A 25756-nucleotide genomic window follows, 5' to 3' on the forward strand; every position below is an offset into this window, starting at 1 on the left:
CCTCGGTCCCTCCCTCTCGGCGGGCGCAGGGCCGAGACATGGAGGCGGCCGCTGACGGGGCGCCGCCACCCGGTACTGCGGTGGTCGCTGCACCCGCGACCGAGTCATCGCCCGCGGCCGCTGCCGCCGCCCCTCCGCGCCGGTTGCTGGCGCTGCTCAGGGACAAGCTCTGCACCTGGTGAGTGCCCGGCCGCGGCCCTCCACCTGGAGCCGGGCACCGCCGGTGTCTCCGTTTCCGCGGGGGAGGCAAAGGGAAACAGCCTGTGTTCTGCGCCCTGGCCGGAGACGCGGTCAGGATGCGGTGGCTTATCTGTGCCTCCCGGTGAAGCCGTGCGGTGCCCGGACCGGAGCCAGAGACGGCCCGGTGCGGGCTAGGGGTTGCTGCGGGGAGCGGGGAGTGTGCTGAGCTCTTTTCCTTCGATCCTTCTGGCGAACCCTGGCAGAGACGAGACCGGCGGGTCCGAGTGGCAGCCCGGAGAGTTTCGTCTTGTGCTGGTGAGGAGGGTGTGCTTAGATCGTACAACGGGCTGACGTGAAGCACAGCCGGGCTGCAGCCTGGAACCGCTGTGGCGTGAGTGCGAACAGTCACTTCAGGCTCAGAGAGCTGGGATGGTTCAGACTTTTTGCAAGGGCATATGGTGACAAGAAAAGGGGATGGCTTTAAACTGAAAGAGGAGAAATTTAGATTAGATATGAGGAAGAAAGTATTTACTGTGAGGGTGGTGAAACACTTGAACAGGTTGTGCAGGGAAGTTGTGGATGCCCCATCCGTGAAGTGTGCAAGGCCAGGTTGGGCGGGGCTTTGAACAACCTGGTCTAGTGGAAAGTGTCCCTGCCCGTGGTAGGGGGGTTGGAACAGGTTGAGCTTTAAGGTCCCTTTGAAACCAAACCGTTCTATAGCTCTGTTAAGAGTGGAATCTCACATATGCACACATACACTTGATATTTTTTTAATTATTATTATTTTGTAATTTTTGCTTATATTGTTTATATATATAAATATATATGTTTTGTAATTTTATCTGCTCTGTACTCTTAACCAACATTGCTGTGAAGAACAGGTCGTGGAGGCCAGAGAAGATAACAGAACAAAATAGCTGAGATTGAGGAGGTGCAGCATCCAGAAAGACCAATATCCTCTTTCTCTCCTTCCTTGAATCAGCTTATGCTAGAAACCCATCCAAGTACATCACTTAAAATGTGAGCACTGGTTAAGTATGGAAAACTTCAGGAAAAAAAATCTGCCAAGTTTTTGGCAGAAATTGCATGCACCCCAGAGCTGGTCTTTGTGAAGCACTGCCTTTTGTTTAGAGCAGAACTACCTCTTCCAACCTCAGCCTGCAGGAGCTGCCATTCACTTACGGCTTTATTTTCCATTTGGGGAAAAAGAAAATATCCCCGTTTAAAAAGCTTTGTTCTGGCTCTGGATTTGGTCTCTGTTGCATCAGACACCAGACAGGAGGTGCTGGAGCTCTCCTGCCAGCCCTGGGCTCGTAAGCTGGAGTCTAGTGAGTGCACTGCATGTAGGTGCATGCTGGCCAGGCAGTCTTACTCCAGAGGGCAAAAGCCCGCTTTTCTCTGGTCGTTAAAAGTTTTTCTGTTTTCATTCCTCATGCCTGTCGGGAATGCTCACAAAAGCAGGATAGGAACTTACTGATCTGTTCAGTAACCTCACCTATGCTAGTAGTTTTGCCAAAATGTTGCCAGAGGGCTACACTGAGTGACTTTAGTGATGATACTTGAAAGCAAATAAAGAGCTCTCAGTGACTTTTGCCAGGTATTGTCTGAGATACAGAATTGATTTCCCCCTCCCCCTTCTTTTTTATTTCCTCATGTGGCTGGAGGCTAAGTCACTTCAGTTTTGTTAGAGACCTTTCAGAGTCATAGGAAGGTTTTAATACTTCTGTGTAATAAACTAGATTTCTTGGGATTGTTTTTGAGTAAAACCAGTAGGAAGTGTGCTTTCTGGTTCTTGAAACCAAACTATTTTTTTTGTCTTCTATTTTTTTTTCTTTTCTGTTTCTTAGCCTTTACAAATTAAATTGTTTTCAGTTTTAAGGCAGAACACTGTGAAACATTAACTTCTCAAAATGTTAGTACTTAAAAATAGTTTTTTTTCCTGTCCTGAACTGTCTGCTTATCATGTTGGAATATGGCTTCAATGTGAACCTGCATTTCCTTTAACTACTCACATGAAAATGTGAGGTTATTCAAATGAAATGGCTACCCACTGCTTCCCCCCACTTCAACATTAACTACTGAAGCCTTCCTGAAGTGCAAGTGAACTGTGGAGAGTGTTTAACAGGCTTTGCCTGTTAGTGTTTAACTGGTTGCATAAATACATGTAAGTTTAGAAAAGCTGTATTTATTTTCATGGAAACAATCCCTATTATAGTATTTATTAAACTAATAGCCAATATAATTGTTAACTCTGGGTTTATTAGGTTTTCTTTAACTTCCTGAGATATTGTATTTTAATATCAGAGTCTTTTTCTTCTGCATTTCACATGGAGCCAACAAAAGCCAGTCTGATTCCCATGATGTCAGTAGCTGCACATTGTTCAGCATTAGTGTTAGACCAATTTGTGCCAAACTTTAACATTTTATAAACAAATCCCCAAATGACTCCTAGTTTTGCTCATAGCCATGGATATAGATAGCTAAGATGTGATGGCTGAGGGGAGAGGAGGAATAATTACTTAGTAGTCAACTACCAAGCAGTAAAAACCAGCAACAGCAACAACCCCCCAAACTCTGAAAGTAAAAAGGCATTTCAGACCACTTACCTTGTGTCATCTGAGAGTCCAAAGTGATTTAGTCCTTACCAATAAATTTAAAAAAAAAAGAGCAGAGAGGATCAAGTTCTGGCACAGAAAAGTTAATAATTAATATATTTTAAAAAAAGATTATAAATTATCAATAAGAAAATCATGGTTATCAATACTCACGTCGATACTGAAAAGAATGGAAACTCATGTCTTTGAGGTGTTTTTCTTGTAAGAAATTGTCTGGTGAAATGAAACCAATAGGATTTGAAGTTTGCTCTCTAGTTTTACAGAGGGTCTAACACTGCCAGAATACTGTGGTTTGGGATTCATAGAGGACGTATTTTGGGGGCAGTCTTCTATTGTCAGTGAATGACGTCTTTTTGAGGCTCTTCTGGTCTTAATATTTGAATCTGTTCAGGAGAGAAAAAACTCCTGGAATTACAATAGAGAAAAATAAAGAAGGGAATGAGGCAGTACAGAGCCTGCTTTCCTTTGGTACCGTGGAAGTGAAAGTTGCAGGTCTGTTGAGACATACATTAACTAAAGAGCAAAGTAAGAGAACTCCATGGGTACTTTAAACTGGAAAAACTTAAGTTATTAGAAAAGCTGAGGATCAGCTTAGTGGAATTATCCCGCTGCAAGAGGGCAGCCAGGTCTTTCTTGTTTTTAATAAATGGTACCATATGCTACCCTTTACATATCATATCCTGGAGGAGCCTTGCCTCGCAGAAGTCTATGTTAAACAAGCCAGATGCTTGTGGGCAGCACTGTGTGTGCTTCTGCCCATCTCTCTGGCACTTCCTAGAGGTGGGTGAAGGGGAGTTTGCATCCAGGAGAGCAGAGCTTCTGTCAGCAAGGCAGCTTTGACCTCTCCTGGTAATGTGTTGATGAGTGCAGTTCATTCTGTGCACTACGCAGGCTTTGCAGCTCTGCTCCAGTAAAACTACATCAGTTTTGTCCAGTCACAGCTCTACTTAGGTTTGATTCCCACCTCCACACCCTCGTCCCAGCTAGTCCAAGCACGAGGTGAGGTTAGTCCAGTAAACTACTGAAGGCTTTCTCTGTGCCTCCTGCACTGAGGAAGAAGTATTTTCTGCTTGTTTAGAGCAAGAAGCTCTTTATTTGAATAATAAAAAGGACATACGCATTTTTTTTAAAGTGCCTGAAGCATCATTTTTCACGCTTTGTTCACCATGTTACTTCTTCCTTAAAATTTCAATGGGTCTTCTGATAGAGGAACCAGAGTTCACAGTGCTGGCAGAGAGTGAGCTGAGGCTATCACCCATGCCTGCTTGAGAGGAGAGGTAGCACAATCAAATCTTTGACCAGAATAAAAAGAAATTCGATGTAACTGAAGTGAGGTAGCTTCAAAGGTTTTTTCGGCCTTTTTATTTTGTATTCATATATGGATTTCATAGCACTATTTACAGTTAATGCTGTGCTACAAAGTAGCCATGATAAATTTCTACCAGAAACATGGTTTCTGTTGCTTAATTCAACATTCAGAATGCTGGAAATGACAGTGTTCTTTTGTGAACAGAAGAGTTATTCACACAAGGCTGGATAGGACCTTACATGGTATATGAATACTTAATGGGGATGTGCACCGTTGCTGGCATTGGCAAAGCAACCTGTAGCAAAACATGGGGCTCGAATCTCTTTGAAGTGCAGCATGGCTGAACTTTGCAGAGGTTTTCTGTCTTATCAAAATGGACTTGAAGAGAAAAATGTGCCTCGTGGCATTTTTAGTCAGAAGAGCTTTGGAGTCAGGCAGAATTGAAAGCAATATTCATGCAGCTGAATTAGAATCCATGCAAGGAATATTTCTCCCTTTGAAAAGGAGGTGTTGCCTTTATGATTGTAGTTGGTTTTAGCACCCCTAAACCCATCCTTCTAGTTGCCTGGTAGCTAGATTGCACACCATAGCTGGGTGAGCTGGTGTTTAGTATGTTCAAGTCCTGTTAGGATGGTGGCGCACCACCTGTTAGGGTGGTGAGGCACTGGAATGGGAGGTTCACTGCCCAGGGAGGTTGTGAATGCTCCATCCCTGGCAGTGTTCAAGACCAGGTTGGACGAAGCCTTGGGTGATATGGTTTAGTGTGAGGTGTCCCTGCCCAAGGCAGGGGGGCTGGAACCCGATGATCTTAAGGTCCTTTCCAACCCTAACGATTCTATGATTCTAAGTCACCCACTTTGGTAAAACAGCCGGTGTTACTGCTTTCTTCCCTTGCTCAGTTACTTTGAGTAGGAATAAATGGGTCAGTTGTGAAGACAGCTGAATTCTCACCAGTAGTTTTCAGAGTAAACAGATTAGATGTGAACTTTGCAGATGTCTACAGACAGCACAGCACTGAGCCCCTGTCACTGTATATTGTGAGTATGCAGGTAGAGACTGGAGTGGTACAAATCTGCCTAGCTCCACTGGCAGGAAAAACAGCAAGCCAACAGATACATAGTGATCTACATTTGTCTGGGAGCATCTGGAATAATTCATTTTATATTAGTTGAAGAATTGCTACTAAAAGAGCATGATCTTGGGCCAAAGTGTGTTCTTAACTCCATCCTTGATTACAGCAGGATGTGATGGAATATGGCAGAAAAAAATCCAGAAGTAGTATTAACGATAAGGATTCTTACAAGAAAGATTTTTTTCTTCAGTGAGAGAAATCAATCATGGGAGCAACCTCCCCAGGGATGGGGTAGAGTCCCCATTGCTGGAGGTTTTCCAGATGTGACTGGACAGGGTGCTAGATAATCTCCCTTTCTGACAAAAGGCTGGACCAGATGATCTTTCAAGGTTCTTCCAACCTGGGCTGTTCTGTGATTCTATGGTTAATACCTTTGTTTTTCTTTAGCACTGCTCATCGTAGGGTTTCAGCTCACTCTCAAAAGCTCAGGTCTCGGAAGGTCCTGCAGGCAGTTGTGCCTTACCTTGATCTTGAAGATTTCTGTTGACCAAAGTCAGAATGTGATTCAGTGGAGGACAAAGGATTCAACTCAGTCTATGTGTATCAAAGCCTCTCTTGATAAGAATAGATCCTGCCATTGGTTTGAGCCTGCCCAGAGGAGCTGCTTGAAGATCCTTGCAAACTTTTGTAGTATGCATCACTGGTGGTTTGAACTGGCCTCATTTCTTACATGGCTGTCCTGACGTTAGACTAGATCTTCTGTGTGGACAAAACCCTGTTGATTGGTAAATCAGAACAGCATTGGTGGGGAATATCTATCTAAAAAATGGTATTTTCCCTCTAAAACTAGCAAATGTTTTTTAAACAACTTGAATGTTTAATCTTACTGTGTTGTCTTTTATATTCACAGGTACATTTTGAAAACAGTAATTTTGGGCCAGATGCTTTCCTTGTTTATCTGTGGGACTGCTGTTACAAGCCAATACCTAGCAGAACAATACCAAGTGAATACTCCAATGTTTCAGAGTTTTATCAACTATTCTTTGCTTCTTTTAGTTTATACAACAATGCTGGCATTTAAGACTGGTATGTAAAATATGGGATGGAAGATTTTGGTTCATAATTTATTTTTTCCTCTTCTATGTTTTCCTTACAGATTTTGAAAATAAAGAACTCAAAACTCATCCTAGTTTTTCTAAAGTTACTGCTGAAATTCCTGCTTTGTAATAACACATGGAAATGAATTTCACAGGTTAAATGAGCATTTAATCTTTATTTCAATTCATTTCTGTTTGGAATTATGTGCTCTTTGGTTTCAAGTGCTGTGTGATATTAAGGAAAATAGGTTTTGTTGTAATAACAAGCTTCTTTACCAAAGGCTATTTAATATTCCTCCTATTCCTATTGATTTACTCTTTAATCAACTCTAGTCTTGATGTTTTTTTTCTTATGTGGAGGACTTTCTGTGCTTTTCAGCATTTGCATTTTCTTGTCCCTGGCTGCATTTTGCTGTTACTGTATTTCTTTAAGCAGGGGAAACCACTATTGAGTGTCTCGGTAGTATTTATGGTTCTAAAAAGCAAGATTCCTGCACAGCATTTGGTGGGAAAGAAGCACATACTGACTACTGCTTTTTTCTAAACAGGGAGTGACAGTCTTTGGCAAATTCTGAAACAGAGGTGGTGGAAGTATGTTGTTTTGGGACTGGCTGATGTTGAAGCCAATTACATGATTGTAAAAGCCTACCAATACACGACCCTCACAAGTGTACAGGTAAGGACTGACCTCTCTTTTTGAACCGTAGCTTTTATACAGTTTTGGTCTGGTTTCTGAAATGAAATTCACAGGACAGACCTGGAAGCTATTTAAGCCTGAAAAAACTTTCCAATATCTATTTTTCTCTCTGCCGTACAGGGAAGAGCATCCTGCATCATGAATAACATTTCCAGGAAGCAGAGAAAATTGACTTGTATTACCCAGTGCCAGCTTTAGAGTTGGACTCAAATTATTTTGATAGAAAGCACTTCTAACTCTTGCCAGCAGCAAGAGTTTGCTGATAGCCACTCAGGTTTCTCTCCTGACACAAAATAAAGCTTTATGACCTGGTAGCACTCAACTCAGAGCAGGCTGTTACTGATGAGAGTGAAGCAGATCTCTTGCCTAGTCCTAGGAGCTATGGGAGGCTTTGTGAGATGTAACTCCACACATGAGGACATACTAGTAGTTAGCTGGTGTTGCTGACCATGCATTGAGGGAAAGCCCTTTGGCTTTTGGATGTAGCACTTCAGACCTCTTTCTGGAAGAGATGGAAGGGAGGTAAGCTTGCCAGGCTCTTGAAGTGACAGTAGACATCCTCTGCCACACCAGCGCTTGGAGCTGTGTCACTATACTAGGATGGATCTTGTATTAATGAAAAAGCTTTACAAGCAAGATGGCTAAGGATGGATTTTCTTTGTCACCCTACACAGACATAAGCTGCTGGAAGAGTTAGTGCCTTCCTCCTGCCTCCAGCTGCATGCTTCTGAGTTGAGGGCCAAATCCCTTGAGTAAACTGGCTTGGGGCACTGAGCAAAGTGAGAGTAAACCCTGTCTTTTGCTGGACTAATTGCTGAGCTGTGTCAGGCCCAAATTAGCTCACTGTGTGGCTCCACAGCTGCTGTTGGAGCAAGGGAGGAGTGTGTGTGGGGCTGTGCCAGCCTATGCCTGTTCTTGCCAATGGTGGATCCATGGCTGAGGTCATGGCCCCACTCACCTGAATAAAAAATGTGCTGTGCAGAATTGGCTGTTAGTTAGAAAGGAGTGTTTAGATGTCAGTGTTTTGCAGTCAAAGTAACAGGGTTAATATTTAAAAGAACCACCTGTAAAGCAATAAATTCCTGTGCTCTGGGCTGCATTTAAAAAAACGCAATAACTTTTTTGTACTACCATTTGCAAGACCATTAATATGTCCCTGTTAGATTATTATGGTCACATTTCCACTTCATACTTACATGTTATAACTCATTAGGCCTTTAATTTCCTTACAAATAAGAAATCAAAGAAATCAAAGCTTTAAAAGTGACACATTTGAGTCTCAAGATCAAGTTAAGCTGATAATTGAGACACTGTCTGATTATATACTTTATAGCTGAAAAAGCCAGTACTTTGATCCAAGTTCCCAGAAGCAGTAAAGCTGTTCCCATGATTTCTTTCGTAGAAATTATGACAGACTAGAGTGAGTAGGTTGTCCAGTCCAGTTGCCAAACTGAAGCATTTGCTGAACTTTTTTTCCATGTGGTAACCTTCAGACTGATGCTGCTTTTTGTCAGTTCAGTAATTGGAATTTGTTGTAACTGCCTGTGGCTGTAAGGTTTCTTGCTTATTCTCTGAAGTCACCAGTTTCTCACCACTGGTAGAAATCAGATACTGGGCAGAAAAAAGCCTGTGATTTGGTCTAGACATTTGCTGTCAGTAGCAGGCAGTTCTGCAACTACATCAGAACCTGTGGTTCAGAGCATCTAGCCTGAATGGCCTGTCTGCAGCACTGGCTGTGAGTGGATGCCCAGGCAACATAAAGCAATGCAGGAGTATATGTCATCTTCCTGGATACAGGGTAGTCACTGTTAAAATACTGGCTGGCTAGAGCTTCAGCTCAGCCCTGTGAAACTTATCTTCAAACATAAGTTTTCTCAGCTCAGCAAGGAACTTCCATGTATTTTCTCAAACATACATACAAAAGCAGAACTGATTTCCTTTAGTTGTCAAATATTAGCATTACATGGAAAGGGTTGGAAGATTTTTAAGGTGATAACATTAGGATGGGAGTGTTAACCTCAACAGGCGAAAATGCAGGATGAACTCCTGGGGCTCAGCGGAAGGTTACCCCAAGGGAGCCTTGTGGGGAGGTGAGCAGGATGAGCTATTGAGTTTTCTTTGTCACAAAGCTGTCTGGAGCTGGCAATTATAACCAAACCAACCATACCAACAGTGTATGATAACTTAGTAACCATGTATTAAAACATCTTTTAATAATTTACTCACTCAGCCTTTAAAATCTCCTACAAACAGTATGGCCAAAGCCAAGTTTTGAGTCAAAGCATCTGTAAATCAAATTACCAAGTTATCTGTCTTTTGCCTTGTAAAAATAAAGGGTAGAGTTGAGTAAGATGAGTTTGCTGAGGCTCTACTGGCAATAGTAATCAGTGCCATAGTACTTTTGTAAATGTCATAAAATGTGAATAAATAAACTTTATTCTTTTAACTGGTTCCATTGATATAATTCATTGTGATATTACATCTGCTCTGCACCTCTTTGATCTTGATCCTGTACAGAAATGCTCTGCAACATAGTAGATGAAAGGAAGGCAAGATCCAGTAGCTGGAAGTCAGATTTCTTCTGTGTGTAATTGAGGATAACTGTCACCTGGAACAGATTAACAGGGCATGTTCTTCATTATTTGGTGCCTCTGTTTGTTGGTTGCAAGTCCTCTAACCAGGATGCTCTAGCTGTACAGTATGTTATTGGTCTGGATGCAGCAATTCCCCATCCAGTGTTACTGAAAGCGATTCTTGTTCATTATGTACTACTCCCTTACATCCTAATTAACAAACCTTTTTAAAGGTTTTTTCTTCCACTCTTTGGGTTGAAAAAATGTTTGGAGGTTGAAACGATACATAGTGACATCTCAATTAATGGGGAAGTAAAAACTTACTTATTAGTAGAAGGGACGTCTACTACCAAAGGGGTAAAAATTTTGCTTACTAATGTTTCTAATATTTCTAACTGTCAAACCAGTCAAATTTGGAGGAAATGTTAGAAGTTTTTCTCGAGCCTAGACTAAAAGATAAAGGCCTGTGACTAAGTAGAAACTCTCAGCATGATATTTTTTCAGTAGAGCAAAGTTGTATTTATTATATGGTATCACATATTAGGACTTGTCTGGTTGTAATGTCTCATAATACAGCTTAGGCAAGTGCTTTTGTCCTCCAGGACAAGCTGGAGGCAATCTAAGGAGTAAAAGCAAATTGACGGAAGGATAGAGGCACTGTTAGATTTAATCTGTAGTAACTCCCCTTAATGCTATGCTTGTAAGACTTTAATATGTGTAGTTAATAACAAATAAAACCAGATTTATCATGAAAGTCTTGCGAGTTTGGTTAAAACCTGTGGGGATGGTGGCTGAACTAATGGAAGCAAGCATAGATGATGACTGCAGTGGTGCACTTAGGCAGGCAGAGGTTGGAAATGAACATTAAGGACTAAGGGCTCTTGTAATGATTATGCGTCAGTCCTATTGACCTGGACCTAATACTCTTTAGGGACTTCAAGAGGCCAAGTTTTAAGGCTGACATTTGAGAATAATTTGTGAGCAGCCTTTGGAAGGCTGACTATATGTCCTGTGGTAATGGTTGGACTTAATGATCTTAAAGGTCTTTTTCAACCTGTCTGATTCTATGATTCTGCTGTAAACTGTTCCCTTCTGTAGTTTCAGAGTACTCTACTGATGAGGGTCAGAAAATGCACCTTTTTTTGCCTCCAGACAAATTCGGAAACAAAGTCTTCTTTTGTTAAGTATTAAACCAAATATGATTAGCTTAATGTTCTTGGTGTTACTTGGTTATTCTAGAACATAATGCTCATCTTACCCTGCAGCATAGTTTTCTGTATTAACTACACAGCTAACTTGTTGATATTTTCTGTGGTAAACGAGATTGGGTAGAAGATGAGTGGGTCTAACAGCAAGGCAAAGGCACATAGGAATTTAGAAACATGCGGAATGGGAATATGCAATAGAGGAAAGAGAAGTCAGTGTCACTGCTTGTCATGAAATGCAGATGTCCTTGAACCATAGCTGTTCAGTCTGCTCAGTGTCTGCAAACACATCTGAAGTGCTTCAAAGCTCCGGCTGCCTTGTGAGTCTCTGCTGGTGAGGTGTGGGTGAACTAGAGTGGGTTACCTGCTGCTGACTAATTGAGAGTCAGCTCTAAGAAAGCAATTAAAACACATTACATGCTTTTGTGGGAAGCTGGAAGGCTGGAAAGGTGACTTCAGGAAAGCTGTTCTTCCCTTCCTATCTTTCTTCTACCAGTTTTGTACATGGCATCCAGCACGTGCATTTTTATTTTTTTTTTTTTCAGTAGGATCCAATTGAGGGGGAGAAAATTAAAGCTAAAACTGCAGGGTCAAATTCTTGTCCTAATCACTTCAATATAAAAAAGATTACTTGGATCTTTCAGTACTTCCAGATTTTTACTTTGTGGTCATGGAGCCTGAAAGTCTAATTACAGATTTGGAAACAAAAGCTGCTGGGTAGAAACGGAAATGTTGGTGAACCACCTCCTTGTATTGCTGTCATGGGGAGAATGTGGTTTGAGAACAATACCTTAGCATTCATTTGTGAAGCTGCAAAGGTTGATTAAATCCATCATTAGGGGAGTTTCTGGATCAGTGCCTTCCTACCAGGAGAGGATGGATCCTCTGTCCCAGGTCTCCTTTTACTTGTAAAATGCTTTTAATGGTAAAATGTGGGTCTGCCCTCTCTTCTAAATGAATCCACTGGGTTGCTTTGCTTTCATTAACATTGGATAGTGAAAGAAAGTAAGATCCTGTACATTTCCTCTCAGGATAGTGCAGTTGAGATTTGGAGTGGGTTTCTAATTCAAACTTTCTCTGTACACACAGCTGCTGGACTGTTTTGGGATTCCTGTGCTGATGGCTTTGTCTTGGTTCATTCTCCATGCAAGATACAGGCTGATCCATTTCCTTGCTGTTGCTGTCTGTTTGCTGGGTGTAGGAACAATGGTGGGTGCAGACATTTTGGCAGGGAGGCAGGACAGCGAAGGTAAGGAGTCCTTTATTGCGGGGGGAAGAGCGGAGAGATGGTTCCTGTGGTGGGCTAACTTGTTAAGGAGAAAGAGGAGCAAATGCAGGGGGAGTGGGAAGAATGCAGAAGAGGAGAAGACACACAGCTATTTGTATTTCTTGTCCAAGAAGGTAGTGACTAAGGAGTTGCTGATTCTATAGGGAGCTGTGGAATATCTTTGCTTATAGGTCTGGATTACCTCTTAAAAGAGGAAGACTTGTGTTAAGCTTAAATTTTGTTGCTGTTCATCAGCAGCATTCAGCGCGATGAAGGGTCTCATTCTGAAAGCTTGTTCAGTTTTACTAATTGTGTGAGATAGTGTAATAAAAGATGCTGCCTCTCCCTCCAAACTTTGGCTTGCTTACATGGAATCAACCTGCTGGCAGCTGGGCTTCTCGTGTGCAGTTTTCTGTGAACACAAATAGCAAACAAGAAGTTACTCAACAGCAGCTGACTTTCTCTAAGTTACCTTCAGCAGACCCTGTAGAAGTGGTCCACATATTCCCAAGGCCCATGGGTGAGAGCCTGGAAAGCAGGGACTTACTGTGTGAAAGCAAGAGCAGACATGGGCAGGATGCTGGGATTCCTGGGACCTCTGGGAGGGAGGCTGGGCTCTGGGGACTAGGATACAGCTTGGTGCAGATAAGGGCAAGTCTTGTCTTCTTTATGACAGATGCCTAAATCAACCCATATCATAGTGATCTTATTTTGAATAAGAATTTTGAATTTTCAGAGCCAAAGTGTATGAGGTAAATTTCAGGGCATTGCCTTCATCAGGCAGTATAGAGATAAGCCTGTTTGGTGTTATTTAGGGGCCTTTGTGCCTTACTGTAGATAAGACAGTAAGACAAACTGAGGTTTAGCTTTAATGCTGTGTGATACAAGTATCTCAGTCCTGAGGGAGAAAAATATCTTTCCCTGAGACTTTAAGGCAGTTGCGCTTTATTTGCTGACCTGGGTATTCTTGCTACTGCTTACCATCTCATTTCAGACATATTTTCTTAGTGATTGCCAACTGGCTCAAGAAAGGAAATTTTAAATCAATTCAAGGATTTAAACAACAGTGATCCTTTTGCCATTTAGCTGATGCATAACAGCATTTACTTGACAAGTGGCTGTATCACGGGGAGTCCCATATAAGTAAATTGCAGCAGGACACACAATATACCTATCTGCAGTGCCCACTTAAGGCCTGTCATAAACCTGAAGCTGAGTTCACATCTTGCTGAGATCGATAGATTTTTGCAAGGCTTGAAGTAGGCCTTACTGCAAAAGTGGGGGCAATATTCAGAAAGTTCAAGAGCATCTCTAACTGTGAATTTTCTCTTACTCCCTAGAGTGCCTTTGGTCAGCAGAAGTAGAATTGGACCAGACTATACAGCAATGGCTTGGTAGAATGCCATGTAAATGACAGGTTTAGCTCATTCCAGACTGTGCAGGGTGAGGTGAGCAGGTGGCAGTCTGTATTAAGACACCAATCCACTCACCTGCACACAGGAGCTATTTTCTGTCCCCTTACCCTGGAAGGTGCTAGGAAGATGGAGATGTTGGAGATAAATTTGCTTGTCTTTTTAAGCAAAGTTAAACAGTTTTTGAAGCATTACCCTTATTGTGGATTAATATTTCTGTACAGGTAGTGACGTGGTGATTGGAGATGTCTTAGTGCTTCTTGGTGCTTCTTTGTATGCCATTTCTAATGTGAGTGAGGAATACATTGTGAAAAATCTGAGCAGAGTGGAGTTTCTAGGAATGGTGGGCTTGTTTGGGACTATTATCAGCGGTCTACAGCTGTAAGGATCTAATATTTATTTTAAAACTAATTATTTATCTGTTCTACAGATGATTGCTTGTCTATCATGAAATGATGTTGTTGTTAAATTAATTCTTTGTTATGTCTGCATTTGGCCTATATGGCAGTCCTTCCACTTGAATTTTATATTTGTTACTGATCAGCATCTGTCTTATATCCATTTTATTTGCACTGCTCTTATTACAGCAATTCTAAAGCTGAAATCCTGCAGTTGAACACATATGATACTTGGCTGTATTTTGATTTTGTTGATCTTCATGAGGACACTCAGTATGCTGAGGAGTGTTCACAGGAATGAAATTCTTAATAGATTTTCTCTGTGGTATAGTTTAGGAGATAAGGTCTTCCATGTTAACCTTCAGTTTAAAATGAAACCATATATACTCTGACAAATAACCACGTTAAGAGTAACAGACCACATGCACTTAAATCTGTTGAATTTATGTTCCTCATTTCTTATCATTAGAGTTAATAATTTCCTTCAATTGTATATCAAATAAAACAGAATCTCTGAAGGATGAAAAAGCCTGGAAAGAAGGCATAAGAATTAACTGAAAGTGCTCTTGACTTTCAGGCACTTTAAAGTCTTTTTCATGCTTGTTAGATGCTGGAGTGAGTGCCATTCAATAAGATTTCAAACAAAAAATTAAGGAATTGTAAATAAAAATTTGTCTTATTAATTGTAAATGATATCTTCTTTTCTTTTTTACTGTATTCTATCTTTTCTCTAACTCTAGAGCCATTGTGGAACATAGGGAGATAATGCAAATTCAGTGGAACTGGAAAATTGGTATGTGTGTGACAAAAATGTTGTGCACTGGAAAACTATAATCATTTAGACGTCAAATGCTGGGGTTTTAATTTTCTTTGTGGATTTTAAGCAGCATTCATATTGTCACAGATTTATTTTATGCAAACTTTGCAGCTCAGCAGAGAGATCAGGTTTGTAGGATTGAACATGAAAGCTTTGAGCTCAGATTTTGCATTTTACATATAATATGAAATAATTTCTTAAAATAAATTAAGTAAAACCCAGACCTGTTCAATTACAGACATGTGTTTGGTGTTGGAACATCACAAGAACATTTTCCTGTTGTCCTTCCTAAATGAAATGCTGGAAAAAAGGATTTTGTGACATGTTTTGACCTCAACAGAACTGTACGTTATTAAGAAATACGCCTCTGAATTTCTTCAGTCAGCTCTTACATTAACTAGGAAAAAGCGAGAACTTCCTTATATAGCTACAGTAATTTTTGCAATTTAGGTTAATCTTGGAGAAGAAGTATTTCTTCTGTGTTTTTCTTAAATTTAGATTCCCATATGTTTTAGAAGACCTTATCCTAAAAGATAAAAAGGCATAGTTTTAAAGTGTCTGAAGAATATTGGTGTTCTTTAAAATCATTATTCTGTGCCTTAGGACCCAAATGTCATCTTGTTTTGCAGCACTGCTGTTCACAGCCTTTGCCCTGTGCATGTTTGGGCTATACAGCTTCATGCCTGTAGTGATTAAAGTTACCAGTGCAACCTCGGTCAACCTGGGTGTTCTGACAGCGGATCTCTACAGCCTGTTCTTTGGGCTTTTCCTCTTTTTTTATAATGTAAGTACCTGAATTCTTTGATAAAATTTCAGTTACTTTTTAATTCCAGAGCTGCAAATAAAGCATAATGCTCTTAAAAGCCCCTGAACAGTTGTTTGCACTTGTACACTTGTACGGCTTGCGTCATTCATCATTGGCAGATGTCAGTCATACCTATTTAATTACATAGCATTGCATCATTAGGCAGATACTGATTTTCAAACAACCTCACACTTAATGGAATACATTAGAGTTAATAAATAGTAAATAATTTCCTGGTGTGTTCAAATGGTAGAGTTCTTGCTCTAAGCCCTATGTGGAAGTGTACATTAGGTTTGATTCATCTCTCCAAGTGTCCCAGGAGAGGATTTGAATCTCCCTGTCCTGAAAGGCATTTGGTGTCTGAGAGAGGAGCAGTTTGGCTTGATTTCCAGAAATTAGTATTTTCTTTTAGAAATTTAATCTATACATTACTAATATCTTGGATAAGAGTCAAGCTCTCTCAGTGCTACTGCCAAGGAGAGACTAAAGGAACGGGCAAAAAAAACCCAGCAGGTAAATGTGTTATCTCTGTACACTCTCCAAAAAGCAGTTACTTTTATTGTGCTCTAAAATATTTTAAGTAGTGTCTATTCAAGGTAAATGACAGTGCTAAAAAGATTTCATTCCACCTTGTGGTTTCCATCCAGGATTGTTTGTGGGAGCCTAGCTTGTTACAGCAATTGGAGTAATTGAGTCAGTTGCTCAGTGACTGGAAGGGCTTAGTGAGAAGCTTGTGAAATTTGCTTAAGAGCTTAATTTGTGTTATTCCATGTGGTTGCTTTCTCTTCAGCATTGTGGGGAGCCAGAAGCTCTTAGGTCAGATTTGTTTCTGAAAATGAAGGCCAATTTATTTTACAATGTGGAGGACTGGTAATGGTAGGGTCTGACAGCAGCTAGGTTTTCCTTTTCAAGTATCTTCTAGCTCAGCTTTTCTCCCTGTTTTGGGTTCCAGCGTTTGCTCCAAGCTACAAAGGTACTCATTAAAAATATATATAGAAAGCAAACCATACTTAGAATCATAGAATCATAGAATCGTTAGGGTTGGAAAGGACCTTAAGATCATCGAGATCCAACCCCCCTGCCATGGGCAGGGACACCTTACGCTAAATCATATCACCCAAGGCTTCGTCCAACCTGACCTTGAACCCTGCCAGGGATGGAGCATTCACAACCTCCCTGGGCAACCTATTCCAGTGCCTCACCACCCTAACAGGAAAGAATTTCCTCCTTATATCCAATCTAAACTTCCTCTGTTTAAGTTTTAACCCATTACCCCTTGTCCTGTCACTACAGTCCCTCATGAAGAGTCCCTCCCCAGCATCCCTATAGGCCCCCTTCAGATACTGGAAGGCTGCCATGAGGTCTCCACGCAGCCTTCTCTTCTCCAGGCTGAACACCCCCAACTTTCTCAGCCTGTCTTCATAAGGGAGGTGCTCCAGTCCCCTGATCATCCTCGTGGCCCTCCTCCGGACTTGTTCCAACAGTTCCATGTCCTTTTTATGTTGAGGACCCCAGAACTGCACACAATACTCCAGGTGAGGTCTCACAAGAGCAGAGTAGAGGGGCAGGATCACCTCCTTCAACCTGCTGGTCACGCTGCTTTTGATGCAGCCCAGGATACGGTTGGCTTTCTGGGCTGCAGGCACACACTGCCGGCCCATGTTCATTTTCTCAACCAACACCCCCAAGTCCTTCTCCGCAGGGCTGCTCTGAATCTCTTCTCTGCCCAACCTGTAGCTGTGCCTGGGATTGCTCTGACCCAGGTGTAGGACCTTGCACTTGGCATGGTTAAACCTCATGAGGTTGGCATCAGCCCACCTCACAAGTGTGTCAAGGTCCCTCTGGATGGCATTCTTTCCCTCCAGCGTATCAACCAAACCACACAGCTTGGTGTCATCGGTAAACTTGCTGAGGGCGCACTCAATCCCACTGCCCATGTCAGCAATGAAGATGTTAAACAAGACCGGTCCCAACACCCATCCTTGAGGGACACCACTCGTTACATTCTAACAACTAAAAAAATACTAAGTCCCTTCCAAACATGTATTCTGGCATCCAGATAGCTTAACTCAAGTGATTATAAATTTATGTTCATAGTAGTAAAGAGGAAGAAGTAAGCTAGAGCCTTGGAAGGGGTATAATAAACTTTTGTTCTTCATGATTTTTAGCTTATTTTAGGGAGAGGTTTTTCTGGGAGCAGATCATCTCATCATTACTATCTGCAGGGTATTCTGGTACAAAAAGGAAAAATGAATTAGAGGAAGCTTTGGGGTTGTACTATGAGAGAATTTTGGATCTTTTGTTAAGACATGAACTTCCCTTGAAGTATTAATAGTGCCACATGGTTAGTAATCAGAGGCAGCCCTTAGTGACATGGTTTAGTGGTGGACTTGGCATTCCTGGGGTAATGGTTGGACTTGATGGGTCTTTTCCAATCTAGCTGATTCTCTGATATGAGATAGCTTAGGAACCAAGAACTGAGAGCGCCTGATTTTGACACAGCTTTTAACATAACTTTTAGCAATAGAAAAACCTCACTGCCAAGTTAACTGTATAGTTTCTTTATCAATGGGACAAAGAAACCAGGCAGAATATTTTCTGGATTAAAAAACACCCTTGACACAGGAGTCTACAAACAAAAATGCAAGGATTCACTGTGTTCCTTTACCAGATGGTATTTCATAGCAAGCCAAGCTTGGATGGGCTACAGAGTGGAGCAAGACCTGGAGAGCTCTGGAGAGCTCTGAATTGCTGTGCTCTGAGCCTGCTCTGAAGCAGAAGCAGGACAAACATGCAGCAGCTATGGCAAAAACTGGGCCCCAAAATGAACAAGGTTTTGACTTGTGCACAGTGTTTTGCTGACGCACTTAACTTCTCAGCCCCAACCATGTCTGCTGAAGGTGGAATGTGAATTTGGCACACCTGTTTTGAAGAGCTCTGTTTTTAATCTTTTACTCCATAATGGATCTTTGCTGTGCTTGTTCCTGATGAGCTCATTGTATAGAGATACCTGTAATCCCTCAAGAGATCCTAAAAAAGGTTTCCAAATGCTTCTGTTGTATGAACTGCTATGGAAGGGAGTATACTGCAAATACAGACACTAGGTGGAGTTACAGGCCTCCAGTAACACTTAAAGTGGTCATTAGGCTTGATAGTACGTGGATATAAATTGCACAGGTACAACTGGAATCAGGGTCTGAAGCAATGAACTTGCTGCAATATCTGAAAACAAAACAAAACAAACCCCAAAACAAGCAAAAAACCCTGCAAACCACCCCAACCTTCCCTCCTCCCCCAACCCCCAAACAAACCCAGCACCAGCAAGATGGTTCAGGTTCATCTGTATCAATAGCTCCAAACAGGCAGGCCTGGAATCACAGCTGTGCTGCAAGAACTTTGACAGCCTGGCTTGGTGACTTGCTCCCTGAAGAATTAATTCTGAGCAGGGTCAGAGGCACCTACTGCTTGTATGCACTGTGAGAGGGGGTCTGACAGTTACTGTACAGTCTTGCCTGCTGGCCACATGTCCTTGGCTACAAGCACATGTTCAGTCATGGCCTCAGCCTGCACTCTAGAGAAGTTGTCTTGCCTTGATGCGGACCCAAGCTCTGCCCATTTCATGGGAATGGGTCACTTAGGGGTAGGACAACGCACACTGCTGCTGCCTCCATCAGGACATCTTTGGAGCTTGGTACTTCCTCCTCTGCAGAGTCCAAGCTCCTCCAGGCAAACAGCCAGCAAGGTAAGGAGAGAGGGCACTTACCACAAGGCCACTGTGTTTCAGTCTGCTTTTCCTTTTGCATGGTGCTGTCCAAGGGTTTTTGAGCCAAGTGACTGCCAGCTAGGAATTGTGATGCCTTAACTGTCTACGCGTCAGTCTTTTTTGGATCAGAATCCACTGTCCACGTCCTGCCATTTGTTTCGTCCAGCTCTGCTGTTTGATAAATGAAAACATATTTTTCAGGCATGTTGAAGGAAGCTAAGGAGGTTAGGGAATATTGATAGTGGGATGTACGATGTGGTATGTCCTTCATCCTACTGTTTAATCAGTATGATTTGGCAAAGGCAATATGGAGGATTTTAACAAATGTGCTGAAAAAGTGTTCCTGGCTGTGTATAACTTGAACACTTCGTATTACTGAATCTCGTGTTACGAAATAAGCATTTATTTTTTGGTCAAGGTGAGTGAATCTTGGCAATTGTTGGGCTTCTAACAGACAAGTGAATGACAATGAATGAAATGCCTCAGCAGTTCGTATTCTTACCTCACAAGACCCTTAAAAGAGCACAAGTGCCAAGCTTGTAAAAGGAGCCCCAGTCTCCCTCTCTTCAGGAACTTGCTGGGTGTAGAGAGCAAACTGGTTTTAGCCCAGTAATAATATTTATCTAGCCCTGCAGATGGTTGGGAGCTGTGCAGAGAATGACCTGCTCTGGTGACTTGCAGCAGGATGGAGATAATCATCTCTTGTCAGGACCTGAAATACTTGGCTGTGCTGAAACATTTTGTTTGGGTGTACAGTGTTTCATACTCACATGTGTAAACAACTATTCTACAGTATCCTACTATATAGGTGTAAGGAAATTCACTGTCCAGCAGCATTGAGGATGAGATGCAGAGAAAAGCAGCCAGCAGCTTTTGACCATTAGTGAGTGGAGGTGTTGAATTTTGATTTTTGGACATGAATATAGATCATGATGATAATCCTCATTAAAATGGTTTTAAAAGGAAGGGTAGCTTTCACATTCTTAAAACAAGGTAGCATTGACATGTTTTTACATCAGACAATATTTAATGCATCTCTTTCTTTCCCCTGCTAGTTTTCAGGTCTTTATATCATGTCCTTCATTATCATCATAGTGGGCTTCATCTTGTATTGCTCCACTCCAACTCAGACAGCAGAACCCGCTGCCTTGCCACAGCCCAGCAGCACTGGCTTGGACAACGCTGCGCTGAAGCTTGATGAGAATGACAGTGAAACGCCTGCCATAACCGTACAGTTCACAAGTGGAGAAGCTATGGTGGTCAGCACTGGGTAAAGAAGTGGCAGTGTTCCAAAACAGAGCCTTTTTCTTTTTACTGCCAAATTTCCCTCAGATTTTAATCTGGAGAATTGTTCTACTGCCAAGGCATATGCCATGCTGCACTGGTTTTAATGCACTGAACAGACTTTTAAGGCCAGATCCTCAATCAATGAAACTCTATTAATTTACCCTTGCAGCAAATCTGGCCCTTAGAAGAAGTCAAAATAGTGTTTATGTGGAGCCTCTGCAAAGTGAGAGACTCTTATTTTTAAATGCTTAATTAACTTAACAGCAAATGCTTGGGGGGAAAAAATAAGCCAAAGCAAGCTCCCTGGTCACTAAGTGGAGCAAATATATTTTATATTGCATTAAGGACCTAAATCTGCGCTATCCAAGGGCTTCATGGTACTCACCCCTCAGTGCTGGGTACCCTCAAATAGCATCTTGCAAAAGCCACTCAGCTTCTCACAGGATCTAGTTCTGCAAGCCGTATTACATATCTACACCTCCCTCGTGCTGATGGACTTCATTCCTCCGCTGAAGGACTTGCTTCTTACATTCCACCCAGATGTTCATCTCTTCATGTTCCTGCACTCCCTGTTGCAGCTGGGACTGCTACAAGTATTTTATTTTGAATTGTGTTAGTAAGGGAAGTTTGGATGTGTTTTTATAATCCCTTCTTTTTCTCTCAGTGACCTGTTGTTTGGTGCATTCCCACTAGGTGGATGAGACCAAATCAGGCCATTGCTCTGTTCAGTAAGACCTGAATATTTTTTTTTTCTGGATGGGACAGCAAAAGGGTTTGAACTGAAGTTCACTTCCTGGTGCATTTCTTCCTGAAATGGGACACATTTCTGCAGAAAGATTCAAATAAAACTGGCATTTCTTAAAAAAGCATATTAGCCAATCTTCATTGCAGCAATAGTGACATCATCTCCAAAAGGTAAAATGCTTCCAGTAAATTCATTGGCAGCTTTCTTCTCCCTCTTCATATTTACAGTAAATGATTAAAAAATATGAGGCTGTGGTTTTAACATCAGTAAAATGGAGTTTTGTTTTATTTTTTGTACAAGCCTTCATAGCTCAGGTGTATGAAGTAACACAAGAATAAAGTTTTCAGCAGTTGAAGAGCTGCCTCTTGGTTTATTCATTTTTTTAAGCTAGAATTTGTTGCTCAAAATGGTACTGATTGATTTTACTGACCAAATGATTCTTTTAGTGCCTGAACTTTGCCATAAGGAGTAAATGTGACCTTTTCTGAATATACTGGTGATCAAAGGACAGAGACTGGTTTTGTGTACTTCTGGTGTAGTTCATGCAAGCAAAATAATTCAGCAAACCTCAGACTTTATTTAGTGATAACAAGCAGGAGAAACGTTCAGCACCTCCTACAGGAATGAACATTGCCTTTTCACTGAGTAGTTCATGCATGGAAGGCTGAAGAGGTGCTGATGTTTCATGAAAAACATTTGGGCCCAGTTGTCTCTTGCTTTATCACTGGAGTAAGATTCAGGTCATGGATAAAAGACACCTAATCTGGTGCATCTGCCATCTGAAGCTGAACAAGCAGCTGGAGGCCAGGTGGGGTAAGGAAGTTTAATGGCAGTAGATACATAAGAAAGGCCATCTGGATGAAGCTGTAGTTCTCCATAGCAACTTTTAGTTACCTACAACCTGGAGCTAAGTCCTACCCACTCTTAACCTGTGTGATCAGTTAACTATGTGCAGTAACAAAGCAAACGGCAAGTAAACTTATAGGACTATAGGTGAATGCTCCAGAACTCAGCACTTAATGGCACACAGTGGGATACAGCTCCTCAGTGTGGCTAGTTATGGTCCTGTCTAAATTGCCCCTCTGTGGGGCATGATTCAGTTGCCTCAGTGTCAGCTGGGACACCCTATGGAGTCTGTGGTATCTCTTGGTGCTGGCAGATAGGACCCAGGGTCTAGAGAGGCCTGTGACCTAGAACGAATTATGGAGAACAGATGAGATGCCCTGGGATCTCTTAAATGGCACTGCAGCCTATGGTTGAGACACTCAGTGCTTCTTTGATGGCTGCACAGGGTCTTATGTGATTAGTTTAGATGCTTAGCATTTCCGCAGCTAAAATTGGATGAGATGAATCCCAGATGAAGTCTATGGGCTAGCCTGCAGTATGTTCCTTCTGTGGTCGCTGGGTGGCATCTGAGCATCTCGGGTGTTTGCTAGCACAGTTCTGTGAGTCCAGTGCTTGTGGAGGCAGACTGATGTGCCTGCACATGCTATTTGCAGTCTGATACGGGGATCATTCTCATTGTATGCACCTCAGGAAAAATAGCAGGGTCCTTTGCACAGATGATGACTGAATTGCTGTGCAATGAAGAGAAAGTACGAGGCAGCAGCTGGAGTTACAGTAGAAGCATGATGGAAAGTGTGGACAAAGGCTGGTGCCATGGGTGAAAGCATTGTCTTTGCAAATGGAAAAAGTAAAGATAAGTTAGCTCCTAAGTTCACAGCGTCCCTTCGCATAGTTCCCAGCCAGAGAAAAGCAGGGGGAGGTTTTTCCTTTGTTCCAGAGCAAGGAATAAAGAGACATTTCACCCACCAACTTGCTAATCTAGTAACAGCTCCATCTGAGGATGATGCTTGGCTGGTGTCCTGTAGTGCTGGCATGAACAGGAGGGGACATGGCACCTTACTCAGGGACAATCCTGGAGGTTTTCCTTTAGTATAAAGTAACACAAGCTCTTGCAGCTTGTTTGGGGTGGACCAAGTAGGGTGAGACATCTGCAGTGGTGTGGATCTGGAGCAGCCTGTACCTGGACAAGGGAAGAGGCAATAGCCTGAAAGGCATTTAGAAGAGGCAGAACAAATGCTGAAGACAGGGACCCTAGTCAGCAACTGAAAGAAACAGCTAAAAAAGGAAGACATCCCATGGCTTCTACCACAAATTGAGGCTGTTCTGAGGAGAAACCACTGCAGTGAGGTCCAGGCTCTGGACAGAAGCCTGGCCTTGGAAAGTCCTAAGCACGGGGTGCTGGCGGCCTGAACCTGCTCTGACTGAGGTGGGGGGCTGATATGCAACCCCTGCTTGCTGTCTGTCCTGCAAATTGGGATGAAGTAGGTGCAGATTCATTAAGGAAGATGCATAGCTTCAGAGCACAAGTGACACATGTATTGCTCCTGGGGAAACAAATGTTAGGTTAATGATTCCCATATGCCAGATCATCTGGTACCTCTGCAACAAGGTGCATGGATGAGTTTAACATACATCTTTCTAACACTGAATAAACTGGAAAGAAAACCCACAAAACCAGCTGTCACTTGCATTAAGCCCAAGTATCCAAATAAAAATGTGTGACATGCAGCCTCCCTCCAAGGTTTGGCTACAATATGTCAAAAACTATCTGGCATCAGAATGTCATGATGTGTTGGAAAAAGCAAAAATCAGGGCGAAAGTAATTGAATGGTGACATTATCTGTGCTAGAGCTTGAGGGAGAGGATGAGCTTTTGGACATCAGCTATTTTAAGATGTTTTTGACCTTTCCTAAGTTGCACATACTCAGTTCTTTATGATGTAATGTCTGGGACAAAGCCTATCAGTTCTTGTCAGCACTATTCATTTACACTGTATGTGTTGTGGGGTATTTCATTGCATTATACACATCTGTCTTGTAAATATCTATTTCAATCGTTTCAGGAAGTTTGACAGGGACAAGCTGCACAAACTACATGATCAATCATGAGCAATTTTGAGCAAACAGACAGATACCTAAAAATGCAAAGAGCAGAATCCTGGGGCTGTGTTGGTGTTTCACCAAAATACAGCCTACTGGCAGTTTAAGTGTTAGACTTGATGAGAATCTGATGAGCTGTGATGTTACAGCATTTAGTTTTTAACTTGAGGCTGCACCTAAACCTACACTTGTCAGACAAACAGCATCTGAGGAGTCTTGCCCTCCTGAGCTCTCTTTTTGCAGTCCTTGGATGGAGGAATTCAGCTCTTCCTTGGATTTGCCAGTATTTGTTTATTCAGATTTCTTTTCCGGGTGCCTAGTTTTAAGTGGAACCAAGCCAAGTCTAGAAATCCCAACCAAGCACAATGCCCCATTCTTACAGGTAAGGGGCAGTAAGGGGCTATCCAAGCTGGAAGTTTTACAACTTATGTGAGAGATGAAAGAGGCACAGAGAGATTTGCTTAGCAGCTATGGGAAGCCCATGGCTGGTTCAACAAATTTGTGTGTAGTGGTATCCGAAGTGTTCATCCTTCCTTCCTCTCAATTTGATTTTTTTCTCTTGTACAAGAACATTCAAGACTGAAAGTTACAGATTTTATAGAAAAAAGCCAGAAGGAAAAGTATTATTTCTTGTACAACACAGGTCAACACACTGCATCCTGTTGCTCAGAATCAAATGTGTAGGTTTTAGCTAAGTTGCCCCATCACTTTACAATCTTGATATTAAGTTCCCAGAGCAGTATCAAATTCATCTCTTCTGCAAACAGGAGAATTGATTTTTTTTTTCAGGAGCTGGCTCTTAAATGTATAAAAAGCAAAGAGTCGAAGTTAGACTTTAGAGCTTTCTGAGAGTGTGCAGCCTCCAAGAGCAGGTTCCCATGCCCTTCAAGACTGATGCATTTGTGTTAAGCTACCAGCTGGGAACAGTCTGTGATATTTTTGTATTAAACGCATGCCCTGGGGTCAGTATCACCAAACTAAAGCCCGTGACATCACCCTATTCAAAATAAACTTTATTTCAGCAGCTCATCTCCAGTTGGTCTCCCTAGCTGTTAGTGCTGTGAGCAGAGCTTGAGCAGCAATGCAGAAGGATCACCGGGGCTACAGGTGAAAGGTGTGTTTTGTTCTCATAAATCACAGTGTCAGTGTCCAGAGTACTCCAGAAGAACAGACAGTGTATACTGAAATTACATGACAGCCAACTTCCAAAGAAGGCATGTAAAGAAGACGACTAAAAAAAAATAGAGACATATTATTATTGTACAAAATGAAATGTCCATGTTTATTTAAGAAAATTAAGATGTTTTTACAGAAATACCAATGTTTATTATGTACTGATGGCTGGAAACAGTGCAACATCTCCAGCAGTACAAGTCACTTAAGGTAATGTAAACAGCAGCTAATGACAGCAGTTGCAATTCTTTAGGAATATTATGGGTGCTACAGCAGTCAAGGGTGATGTTGCTGCTCTTCAGCACCATCTGTTGACACCGTATCTAATGGTTTCAATTAGAAACAGCACTCTGACAGGCAAAAGTGCACCTTCCATGACACACCAATGTAACTCAG

The 25756-nt window shown here is 42.0% G+C and overlaps 1 protein-coding gene and 1 long non-coding RNA gene across 2 annotated transcripts; one reads left to right on the forward strand and one right to left on the reverse strand.

Annotated features, from left to right (window-relative positions):
- Window positions 1-21363, forward strand: SLC35F2 (solute carrier family 35 member F2). The gene is made up of 8 exons (XM_061457766.1): window positions 1-178; window positions 6087-6262; window positions 6822-6949; window positions 11838-11997; window positions 13652-13808; window positions 14566-14618; window positions 15272-15426; window positions 20266-21363. The coding sequence occupies exons 1-8, from the start codon at window positions 39-41 to the stop codon at window positions 20482-20484; spliced, it is 1188 nt and encodes a 395-aa protein (XP_061313750.1). The 5' UTR covers window positions 1-38; the 3' UTR covers window positions 20485-21363.
- LOC133271565 (uncharacterized) lies at window positions 21360-25756 on the reverse strand. Its single transcript, XR_009744189.1, has 2 exons — window positions 23055-25756; window positions 21360-21446 (listed from the first exon to the last, which is right to left on the reverse strand). It is a non-coding gene; the product is annotated as an uncharacterized LOC133271565 (long non-coding RNA).

This window comes from Pezoporus flaviventris, unplaced genomic scaffold (assembly GCF_033815535.1).
Source record: "Pezoporus flaviventris isolate CSIRO_AGI_PZ_B2104156 unplaced genomic scaffold, CSIRO_AGI_Pfla_v1 ptg000025l, whole genome shotgun sequence".
NCBI classification, from domain to species: domain Eukaryota; kingdom Metazoa; phylum Chordata; class Aves; order Psittaciformes; family Psittacidae; genus Pezoporus; species Pezoporus flaviventris.

Excerpts from the sequence above, each read along its gene's own strand:
- SLC35F2 (XM_061457766.1), top strand. The coding sequence starts at position 39 with ATGGAGGCGGCCGCTGACGGGGCGCCGCCACCCGGTACTGCGGTGGTC. Across the intron at positions 14,619-15,271 it reads TCAGTGGAACTGGAAAATTG|CACTGCTGTTCACAGCCTTT; the intron begins GTATGTGTGTGA and ends CTTGTTTTGCAG. Across the intron at positions 15,427-20,265 it reads TTTTCCTCTTTTTTTATAAT|TTTTCAGGTCTTTATATCAT; the intron begins GTAAGTACCTGA and ends TTCCCCTGCTAG.